Source organism: Meleagris gallopavo, chromosome 4, assembly GCF_905368555.1.
Source record: "Meleagris gallopavo chromosome 4, MGAL_WU_HG_1.1, whole genome shotgun sequence".
Lineage (NCBI taxonomy): Eukaryota > Metazoa > Chordata > Aves > Galliformes > Phasianidae > Meleagris > Meleagris gallopavo.
The window spans coordinates 63,753,852-63,765,862 of NC_139407.1; the positions used below are offsets into that span (position 1 = coordinate 63,753,852).

The 12,011-nt window shown below is 41.1% G+C and overlaps 1 protein-coding gene and 1 long non-coding RNA gene across 4 annotated transcripts in view; both read left to right on the forward strand.

Moving 5' to 3' along the window:
* The window catches only part of FAM53A (family with sequence similarity 53 member A), a 65,885-nt gene extending 59,389 nt beyond the window's left edge, over positions 1-6,496 (forward strand). For all 3 annotated transcript variants that reach the window (XM_085223642.1, XM_085223640.1, XM_085223643.1), the window contains exon 5: positions 5,279-6,496. In XM_085223642.1, the coding sequence (XP_085079768.1) occupies positions 5,279-5,602 (324 nt within the window). In that variant the 3' untranslated portion in view covers positions 5,603-6,496. The remainder of the gene's footprint in view (positions 1-5,278) is intronic.
* A 1,580-nt stretch (positions 6,497-8,076) lies between these two features.
* The window catches only part of LOC104910907 (uncharacterized), an 85,501-nt gene continuing 81,566 nt past the window's right edge, over positions 8,077-12,011 (forward strand). Inside the window, exon 1 of the long non-coding RNA XR_014883244.1 lies at positions 8,077-8,349. This is a non-coding gene — a long non-coding RNA (uncharacterized LOC104910907). The remainder of the gene's footprint in view (positions 8,350-12,011) is intronic.

Consider the following 12,011-nt stretch of genomic DNA (forward strand, 5'->3'; position numbering starts at 1 on the left):
ACTCTTTGTCCATTTGGTAGACCTTTAACTATTCCAGTGGTTTGGGTGAGATATTTCATGTGATAAGTAGCCTTGTGTCCTTGTAGATGCAAGTGTAATTAGACAGACTTGGCATTTCAGAGAAGTATTTCTATTTCATTGGAACAGAATATTTTTCCAACTAATGGCGCTAAATAAAAAGGCCAAATTAAATCCCAAGTTCTTACAGCTCATAAACAAAATTTACAGGGATACCATGGCACAATTTAGAATAAGCATAAAAATCTAGGCCAATAAATAGATCAGCTTTCATGGTAGACTATACCAGAAAGCAGTGTGTAAATCTAGAACAGTCTGGCTAGTGGAAGATGAAAGCCTGTTACTTCACAATGCTGTTTAGCATCTGATGTGAAATGAGTTGATGTCAGTTTACTTCTCTTCCTGGGCACCTACATCTAAAAAATTAAAATTAGCTTTGAAGATACAGCAGAGACAAAGTACTGAATAACTTTCATTTTCAAATTGTAGCCACGTTGCTGTGTGTCAGCTTGTATTAATTCTTAACTAGGTCCCTTGCTTTTGAATACAGAAACCTGCAGCAATTTTTTTTTTTTATGTAAAGAATGGTTATTTTAGTTGTTGGATAGCATGGCAAAATAATAGAGGTGGTTTGCTCTCTTCCCTGTTCACATCCAGTATTGTTTTTCCTATTCCTATGTATAGACAGTGAAATAGGCATTGTGATCTTGAGTATTCCAAATATTCAAAATGGAATATACAAATACACATCAGATTTCAAGTCCTTAAGTCCACATCTTAACTTCCTGAATCTCTTGAATGCAATGAATTTGTAACGTACTTGGGTTTCGTTATTGCTGGGGCTGACCTGTCACCTTTTTGGGGATAGGCTGATGTCTGAGGTGCTAACACACAAAGCTATACATGGTGCTTCTGAGCTAAAACTGATTTGCCAGCAGTCAGGGCATTTGCTTTTGAGCCAATCTGATGCAGCTGTAAGAGCTGCAAGTTGAGGAAATTGAGCAAGGATGAGCGTAGCCCTCAAAGTGTGAAGCCAATCTAGCTTCATCTTCATCAGCTGGCAAGATGTGGAGAAGCAGCAGAAAAAGCTGTGTTGCTGTGCTTAGGCTGTCTCTGCTGTGCCCTACAGTTGGATCAGTTGCTGATATTCCAGGAAATTCCGGAATTGACTCAGCATGAGAACTTATGTCACTCAGATCTTTCTTCTCCCTATTGGAGACCTCAACAAGAAACCCCTCTGTGCCAGTATCTCTCAGAGCAGCATCTCTTGCATTATGCAGCCATGGGCAGAAGTCTCAGGATGGGGCAGAAAGCAAACCAGGTCACTAGTCTGATTAGTCTGACAAATTGCCTTTCTCCCTGGTCTGGGGCTTCAGGGGCCTGCCATTCCTGAGAAGCAGTGGCGTGGACTCAGGGCTTCTGGTGGCTCCAGGCCCAGCCTTGTGCCCACTGCTGCAGCTGTACCTCGGGAGCAGCTGCATCCTCCACTCCATGTAAACTGGGGGGAAATTGGTAGAATTGGGACATGGGAAGAAGCATGAGAACGGCTGCTCCAGTTATGCACTGGGTTTCAGTGCACATAAATGATGTGGTTTTCTTTTGACTACTGTAGCAAATGCTCTAGTTTTGTTACTAAAACAAAACCAACCTTTCTATTGCTCTTTATATATTTGGAAGGTGATATATTATCAGTTTCTGAACTTGAGGTTTAGTGAACTACAGGCATTAGCTTCCTTTCAAGCTACTCTGGGCTATCTGCTTGCTTTGTATGGCAAGGGTCTAGAGAGATTTCTTTTATTTCCTTCCCCACCATTGTTTTCAGTACAAAGTTTTTTTCCTTAATATTCAGACATTTTATCGCCTCACTTCTTTTAGAACTCCGAGTTTCTTTTTTTTCCTTTTTTCCCCATTACACAAAAGAGTACTTTTAGCTGATTGAGTTCTATCCATTGCCAACTGCAGACTCTTTTGTCTTGTTGTCCAGCATCCTTTATGGAATGAGGACCATTGAGCGAGTACTTGTTGGCTCCCTGCTGAGCACAATTGTGCGTGCAAGGTGTGGTACTGTACCCGTGGAACATGGAAAGCTGCAGTTTGGAGGGCCTGAATGCATTGCAATTTTTACCTTTTTGCTTTGTGAAAGAAGTGGGATTGTGCTGTGAGATAATAAATCCACCTATTTTTAGTTTGGTGCAGTTGCGACAAGTGGGCGAACAAAGAACCAGTTGAATGCACTTGCTGTTGTGTTGAAACCAGCTAAAAGTTCCTATTCAAGTAGTTTCAGCACAGCACAGCTAACAGGCAATTTTCCATTTATGTATACAAACCTTCTAGAAAGACAGCTGTGCGGTTGGATTAATTTCTAGCAGTAAATTGAATAAAAGAAAATTGAAGGGGGTCTCGGGAATTCCTTTCTAAACAGTGAAAGCAGATCTTTCAAAGCTTTCTCTTATTTAATCCCTTGCCTTCCCAATGTCTACTGTAAGATTTAAAGGGCTGCAAATAGTGTCCCCTATGTGGAGGTATACAACAGGAAATGTGCTCTTCTTTTTGAAGCAAAGGGATGCTATTAAAATATCCTCTAACACTTTCTACTTCAAAATATGCTGATTTGCTTTTAAGTAAATGAGAAATTCACACCTCTTAGTCATAAAAAGGAGCTCAAATGTTTGTGTTTGTGTAAGCTGCAAGTGAGCTATGTAAAAATGTGTTCTGAAAACAGGAATGTGTTTTATACCCAAACTGTTTTTACAGGGGAGAGGAACTTGGTAGTAGAAAGCTTTTTGATTATGCAAGGTTATCAATTTTGTTGAAGCTAGTTACGCGTGAAATAGGATGTGGGTTTTAACCAAGGCTAACAAAGATTTCAGTGAACTCCTTCTGATAAAATGGTGGTCACAGGCTTCTATTCTAAAGGTTAATCTTCAAATACTATTCTGGAATTATAAATTAGCTCCTAAACGAAGTCTTGATTCTGTCCAAGCAAACTGTGATAACAGATACAGTTTGGGCAGAGAATGGTTTGAGGACAGCTCTAAGGAGAAGGATTTGGGAGTGTCAGTTGGTGAAAGATTCAGCATGAGCCAGCAATGTGTGTTTGCAGCCCAGAAGGCCAACTGTATCTTGGATTGCATCAAGAGAAATGTGACCAGCGGGTTGAGGGAGGTTGATTCTGCCTCTTTCCTCTCATGAGACCCCACTTGGAGTATTGCACCAGTTCCGGGCCCCTAACACAAGGACATTGAGCTGTTGGAGTGGGTCCGGAGGAGGGCAGTGAAGATGATCAGAGGGCTGGAGCACCTCCCTTACAAGGACAGACTGAGGGAGTTGGGCTCTTGAGTCTGGAAAAGAGAAGGTTCTGGAGGGACCATATAGTTGCTTTCCAGTACCTGAAGGGGCCTACAGGAAAGCAGGGGAGAGACTTTTATAAGGGCATGTAGTGACAGGGCAAGGGGAAATGGCTTTTAAACTGCAAGTGGGTAGATTTATGCCTGATGTTAGGGAGAAATGCTTTACTGCGAGGGTGTTGAGACACCGGAACAGGTTGCCCAGAGAGGCTGTGGATGGGTCCTCCCTGGAGGCATTCAAGGCCAGGCTGGATGGGGCTGTGAGCAACCTGGTGTAGTGGGAGGTGTCCCTGCCTATAGCAGGGGCATTGGAGCTATTTGTACTTAAAGTTCCCTTGCAACCCAAACTGTTCTATGATTGTATCCTTGTGACCTTAAACTTATGACTTGCTAATTAATGATCTACTTTATATTATATGAAAGCAGTTTTGAGCAAAAGCACCATATAAGCATAAGAAATCTCTGGTAGGTAATGAAGGGTGTAGCACTGAAGTGTTATTTTCTTGGTTTTCCTTCAAATAATTTTTCTGTGTATACTAGATGTAAGAATATCCAAGTAGGAACTTAAAGAGTGGCAGTGGGCTTACTGCAAGATGTTCTATATAGCACTGACCTCATGGGTCAGCTTTACCACTGGGTGGCTTCACTCTCCCCACTTCATCCGGTTTTGTACAGACAAGATGAGCTCATGCTTAGATTTCCTCTGAACTTGTGAAGTTTTGCTTAAAAGCCACTAAACAGATATGGTAAACTGCTCGCGTGGCTGCTAGCATGCAGTGGTGGAGTAGGAAGACTTGTCCAGTGCTCTGGGAAAGCATCTGGAACATGATGTACTATGAATGCTGCAGTGTTTGTATTTCATGCGAATGTATCGACTAATATGAAATGCTTAAGAAATGACAAATCGAGGGGGAAAATTGAAAATGGGTGTGAAAGTTTTTTGTTCCTTGTGGATCTACTTGTAATAAGCTGTGGCCGTGTATATGTGAGGCTGCAGTCAGATTCAAGAGCAGCCACCACAGTGTTATTCTCTGGATTCTTGCCACTGTAAAGAGAAACCTTGACTGTTATACCCTTTTGGCTGACTGTGTGTTTATAAGAGACAGAGTTTAGAAGTTTCATGTTTATCAAAATCAAACTTCTGTTGTCTATATGGCCCTGTTGTTAGATGCTGCTTTTGGGTTTTAGTCAAGGATCCCTTACAGCTGCATGAGGAACTTAGGCATTTTTCCCTTTATTTAGGATACTGAGGATTTCTTTTTTGTTTAAATGAAGGTTAGTACCCCTCTCCTTTTAATATACTTCTCATTTAAATAGCTCTGAAGTTCCTGAGCTCTTGTTCAAATGGTACCAAAAGTAAGACAAACTAAACTGACTCTGGAGAAAGATACTTATAGCAGAAGCTTGGCTGCTTGCTGCTTTGAGGTTACCCAAATGTGCCAGTTGTCTTGCTGCAAACTCCTGTGGGACTGGAAGGCTTATTATCTACGAGCTTGGGAACTTGGAGAAATTAGTTGTTGACTAGGCTGCAGTGCAGCTGTCTAACCTAAATGCTGATTTACTAACTGCTGTGCTCTGGGTTTGCCAGAAGGTGAATATATCAGGCTAGATGCTTGTAGTTCCCTATTAAGTTAGATTTTTAGACCTTTCTGCATACAAAAGGAGTCTACTAGATTTTTGTCACTAGCTGGAATCTACATTGTGCACAGATTTTTTGCCTATCAGGTTGAGTAGTAAACAAATGCCCTTCTTCCTTTTTCCTCATGTCCCACATTGTTTCTAGCTGTACTTTAGATGTGTGCTTCTCTAAACTTGAGTACATATTCTCACCTCATTGAAATACTTACGAGAATCAATTCTGCTCCTCCTGTACATTCATCATTAATATATTCATGTATTTTTTTCAATTACAGACTTTAAAAAATTCCAAAAGTCTTTGCTCCCTTGATTATGAAGACGATGATGATGACACACAAATGAAGACAATTGTGTCATCCCCATGTGACTCAAATGATCTTATGAACATCATCACCCCTGGTTCCAGTCCAATGAAAGAACAGCTGGATGAAGTAAGGCATCACGGGTCATGCCAAGGTAGCTTCAAAACAAGGGATTATAAGAAAGCAGCTGCAGTGTGTGAAAGTGATGAGGACACAAGTGATTGTGAGAGCACTGAAGAGGGCATCTTTCCTCTAGACTGTGGGGACTTGGACCTAGAGCAGATTGAAAACAACTGAGTCTCAAAGTTGTGTGCTAGAATCAGAGTTGTTCTAAATTAAAATGATAGAGGATTACCTTTGCCATGCATAATCCATGTCCCTGAATCTCTGTATTGCCTATCTTGGGCCTGTGTTAGAAGAAATGTTTCAGGTGGGGGAAAAATGTGAACCATTGTTACCTGTTTAGTCTATTGATCAGTATGTGGATGACAATGACAACAACAACAAAAAAGTAGGAGGTTAAATGTTATTTTGAACATTAAGGAATAATTTTGATTAAAAAATTTCCTAACAGATATTTTGCATTTTTATGGCTTTTACAGTTCTGGAGAAAAAGCATCTCTATTTTGAAATGAATTTTCAGAAGGGCATTCTATAAAACTAAATCTGTCTACAGTGATTCTGGTGCGGGTATATGTTGCTTTTGTTAAAGAGCTTAATGTGAAAAGTGAATTGCATAATGAAATTGGTAATAAACCTTCAGATAGAACTCTTAAATACCTGGTTGACAACTGGTCCAAAATACTTAACTGCCATCTCTGACAGTGTCTGGATTAAAAAAAAAACAAACAAAAAACACAACTTCATAACATGTACAAATGTTCTTTTCATACATTCAGGACTTTTTGATCAAAATATGGTAGTGACCTTAAAGGTTAACATTTTCCATGATTTTACTACTTGAATTGTTTTCTAGCCTGAAGCAATGCTAATTTAGGTGGGATAAAACTGCAAGTAGCTGCCCACCTACTTGGTCATTATGTTTTCTGTGGTTCAAAAGAATGTACAACAAGAGCACTTGAACTTTTAGACAGGGACTTTGTAATGATCAGTTCCCCAGGAGGTGATCCCTTCAGCAATACTAGAAGGAAAATAGTCCTTGAATTAAATAAAATGACATTTTGCTTTGCACTTGTGTCTGTTTATGAATTTTGCTGGAGGAAAATACAGAGTCTGGGTCATGTTCTGTAATATGGTGTTTATGTGCAGAGTTGGGTGGAGGGCAGACTTCTGGTCATCCAAAAAGAAAGTCACATTAGTTTGAGGAGCTGGGGAATAATTCCTGCTAGATCCCAGAAGTGTCTCAGTGATTACATACACCATAATAATCTTAATATAATAGTCTATTCACTGCAGACTGTTGCAACACATTTTGTTAGTTCAGCTGGAATAGGGATTTGCCTGATCAAGAGGGAAAATAATCTCAAAATAGAGATTTTAAATTGGATAGAACTGGAGAGGCTTAAATATGGCATTTCATTGTATCGCATTAGTCTGCTTAAATGAGCCAACTCCTATGATAGCCTGTGCTAAAAAATCAAAATTCCAAGTCACCTAATGGAATGTGATTGAAGTGAGAAATTAATATCTTGAGGCATATGACAAAAACCAGAACAAGGTGTGACTCGGCTGCAGCCTTGTGGTCAGGGTCAGCCTTTGGGCATAAAAAGAACTGGCTTTTAATTACTGAAGTAGCTTACATGGCTTACTGTCTATACAAAACTTTAAGTTTGGGATAGCCAATAAAAAGCTGAAGTGTTCTTCATGCTTTTATGACTCTTCCTGCAGATGTAACTAATGGCAGCAGTGGTCTGCAATATACAATACCAATATACGTGCATATGGAGGTATGAGATCACTGAAAAGACTTGTTTGGCTCTTGATGTGTTTATATTGTGCTCATTGTAGCAGCAGAAAATCATCCTCCTTTTCCTAGATGAGTACATAAAGGAGCTGCTTGTGGAGCAGAGTTCTTTCAGAAGCTCTGTTAAATGTGCATCTCACTCTGCAGGTTATTTGGATCCAGAGGAGGGCCACGAAGATGATCAAAGGGCTGGAGCACTTTTCCTATGAAAATAGATTGAGGAAGTTGGGCTTATTCAGCCTGAAGAAGGGAAGGCTCTGGGGAGACTCGATTGCAGCCTTCCAGTTCTTGAGGGGAGCTTTAAAAACTGGAGAGGGGGTTTTTTACATTATCGTGTAGTGACAGGAGAAGGGGGAATGGATTTAAACAAAAAGAGCGGAGATTTAGGTTAGAAGTTAAGAAGTTTTTACTCAGAGGGTGGTGAGGCCCTGGCACAGGCTGCCCAAAGAGGCTGTAGATGTCCTGTCTCTGGAGGTGCTCAAGATCAAGTTGGATGGGGCCCTGGGCTGCATGTTTTAGTGGCTGGCAACCTTGCCCACGGTGGGGTGTTGGAACTGGATGATCTTAAAGGCCCTCCAACCCTGGTCATTCTATGATGTTTGCTCCTATGTAGCAGAGAGCTTGCAGGTAGTGTCACATACATGCATAAGCTATTGGAAATAATTTTCTGCGACTGAAAGTCACTGTTTTTGCACTGAAAAATAAGTTCCAAGAAATATCATGTGGATTCTAGTCATTTTTCCTTGACTAGTGGATAATAAATAGGAATTGCTCTGTAGCAGGCAATCAGTCATCATGGATAATGGGACAACAAAGCTGCCTCCTGGACTTTAATTACTAGTCGTAGAACCACGTTTCTCTCTGTGTATTTTTTTTAACTGAGCAACAGAGGTAAGTAAAATTGAATCAACTTTAATGCGGGATTGTAGCAAAGACCAGTATACTACTGGGATCACTTAAAGGCCAATTTGCCTATTTGAAAGCACTCTGATTAGAAGTGTAATGGCATAGAATGAGAAAGCTAATGTGGCAATCCATTTGGTTCTTCCTCTCCCAAGGAAAACAAGCTTCTGGAAGAAGTGAAAGAAGAAAATACCTCAGAGGACACAAATAAAAGGAGGTAAGATATGCTTTGTCAAGAAAAAAACACTTTAGAAGGAACTACAACTATTAATAAGCAATAGGCAAAAGACAAGAATAGAGCAGGTAATATTCCAGCTCTGAAGTATGGGCTGGCTGTGATTTTAAATTTACGTCTCAAGTCTCAAAGGGTTCTGCAGTTTCCTTCTGTAAGGGCATTGTTTTGACTCAACACAAAGTCACATTCCTTCCCACATATTTGGGGTAGGAAGAGGTTTCCCAAGTTATGGTACAGATGTTTGCTTATGGTAACTCAGGATTCCAGCCCCATGGCAGCTAGCTGTTAAAACTCTAAATAGCCCTTTCATAGACACAGACAGACAGGAGTGGTTTTAGATACTGAAGAGCAAGCTTCATGAAAGTAGGAAGTAGTAATTATCTAGTTCTGAGTCTTATTAGTTGGTGACAGGAAAATGAGTGGTTGAACAGCTGTGCAGTGACACAGTGAATGAAGAAATTGGCTGAAAGGAATCTGTGCACTCTGTCTACAGACCCTCATGTAATCCCACATGAGAACCAAGAGTAAAAGGAATTACTGGTGTGAGATTATTTCAGCTGGGGCAGGCTTTGGCCTTGCATCATGCACAAGATATTGAGATGCGCTTAAAAGAAATTCATAGGTGATGAATTTGACACTTCTGTTACACTCGATTATAAAATAAAATCTCTGCTGGCTGTTTTGGGCAAGTTTGCAAAAAGAGAAAACATACTTTCTGAGGGTGAATTGTATTTGGTAGAGGCTGTGCTGGGCTGGGAGTGGTTTCCTTCCGTCTTGCAGCCAATGTCAGAACAGAAGGTTGTGCTGCATGGCACTGTGGGAGTTGTTCTAGGTCACTTATCTCCCATTTTTATTAGCAACCAGGCTAACAAAGTAGTATGCATGTTAAATTTGCAGTCAACAGGATGTTGGACAGATGTGAACGATAAGATAGCATTAGAATTTAAAATAGTGTTGGCAACTTGTAGAAATGGTTGCAACAGGGAGGAGGTTGGGGGGAAGACAAGATCCTTTTCAGCAAGGCACTAAATTTAGACAGAGTTAAGCTCAGCGTTGGGCCACGTAGTTAACAGTGCTGCTGATAAGGAAGCTGGGAGTTGGTCCTGTTAGTAGAAGAAAAATGAGCTTCAGGCTAAGGTTCACAAACAATTTATTTCACAAGGCTCATGAGCTGCAGGTGCTCCTGGGAAGCACAGGATTAAGTACACAACTTGAGATACTGCACTGTGCAGAGTCCAGGAGAGAATGATGTGAGTGATGTATTGAGACATGGGAAAATGCACTTGAGGGAGCACAGAAAGAATGGAGTTTGAAATCTTTTGGTAGACTGGGCTTAAATGGCACCTAGTATAAAAAATGAAGGTAGGGAATTAAGGAGCAGATGTATGGAGAGAGATGTCTGCTCTTCCACAAATGCAGATCTGTAAAGAGCATCTGTCAGGAGTGATGGCTATGTTTTCCTTGCCTCAAAGTGAGATGATTGAGCTGGCTGGCTTCCCACAGCTTTTTGCTATCATTTCTTCCTTTGGAGCTGTACAACTTGTATTTCTAAGCACGGCTAAAAGCTGAAGGTAAATAACTACAGGAGGAAGAGGAGCTGAGAGTAATGTGGTGAGGAAAGTACTCTGGAGCAGAGATGGGAGCTTCCAGTGCATGGTCAAACTATAATACATAGATCCTATTCAGAGCTGCCCCTTGCCAGAAAATCTACCCCTATCTTGTCAGCTTGGCCTAAATGATCTTTATGAAACCACTGCCTATATCTGGACCTGACTGTGTCCATTCTGGCAGAGTGCTGCCACCACCTGCAATGAATCTAAAGATACTGATCAGCTGTTGGTGTAAAGGTAGCCCCAGTAGTACATCTGAAAAGGCACAGATTTGACAAGAAATCCTTGGTGCAGATTGGCAGATCTCCTAACTTTTACTCAGTCTTGATGATCCTTCCAATTCAGGACATTCTATGGTTTTCATTGTGCATTTTGTATATTATAAAACATTATGTTTTTTAAAGTACCTAAATACAGTTATATCTGCAGCTCAGATTGCCTGGGGCACTTCTCCCTCGTCCTTGGATGAGACAAAACTGACTGGGCAGGTGGCACATGTTGCATGTTTTCAGCCTGCAAAGGACCTGCTCTGGAAGCTGTGGGCGTTTACACCACCAATGCTCGTGCCTCATTTAATCATAATAAACAGATCTGCTTCAGAGAGCCAGACAGCCTGGGACCTGCAAGGATAACCAGGTGCTTATCCTTGCCCCTTTGGTAGAGCTTATACCTTGTTTAACACACACAAAATACGGTTTCAGAGGAGCCACCACCATATGCTTAGCAGTCCATTCTGGTGGTGCGTTTTCCAAGTGAGTTTTGCCATCAGTTGTTTTGCAGTTTGTGTGTAATTAACATCATCCAAACTGCTGCTCCCACCACCATCTGGTCAGCATAGCAATTACCAGTATGCTAAGAGCTGCTGTTTACTAGGGGAAATGAGGATCCTACTGAAAGTAACTTAGAGATCTGCACTGGGACTGATTTGAGCTGGAGGAATACCACGTGAACTCTGTGGAGATGAGTTGAAAGCCTCCTTAAAACAGCATTTTGCTTTTTAAGCTATTTAAACAAAGCCCAAGCTATATGATTAAATGTTTCACGACGTCTCCATTTGGACAAAGAAACTCAGCACCCTGATTCGGGTAAGTCCATCTGATGGGAGCAATGATGGGAATTTGAAGTCAGGGTTATTCTGTTGGGCCCTGAACACCTGTGTCCCATACGCTACAGCAGATGTGGCTGAGCTCTTCCTTGCAGTAGTGTGGAGGGAGAAAGTAATCCCAGAACAGCGATGGGCTGAGGCGTCATTTGTCTGTTCTATCTGCCTTCTTTTGTCTTTCCTCTTGACCTTGATTCAACTTGCTACTGCTGTATGTCAGGTGGGGTTTCTGAGACACAGTCTAAATGGATTTCCCAAAGTGTCAGAACTCTGACTCGTGGCTAACAGCTATGGCAAGGCCCATTTTTGCTTTTCTGCAGCTCTCGAGACTGCAGTCTCCACGACGACCCCATTTTGCTGCATGACCTTGCTTCATCCTCCCAGTGGTTCTTTCCATTCACTAAACAAGACGTGTTCCTGTGGAAGACAGAGTACATGGTTATGTAAATGGATAATCTTGAATAGTGCATGAGAGCGAGCTGTAATTCTGCAGGCAGCTTTACATCTGCTATTTGCTAATTCAGACTTCACAATTTTCATTTTCTTTTAGCATACATTTTTAAAAACATTGTGATACAACTCCTCCCTTGGAAAAAAATATGAAAACATACAAATTTGATCATCAGCACTGTTGGGATCTGGAGACGCACAACAGAGTCATTCCCTCTGTAAGCTAACAGCATTTGTACTTCATTTACTGTCTGGTAACATGGGCCCACCAGAGGGGAAATAGGATGCATGCTTTGCATATGTCTTTATAGGTTTTTTTACTTGCCAAGATAGCAATGGCCATGCCTCTGTAAATGGGTTTTACTCCGTTTTTTATTTATTTTTTTTTAATCTGGCTATTTCAAAATCTGCTTCCCCATACTTTTGTCAAGACCATTCTGTCCCCTGTGCACATATGCTGTTGAGTTATATCCACCAGCTCT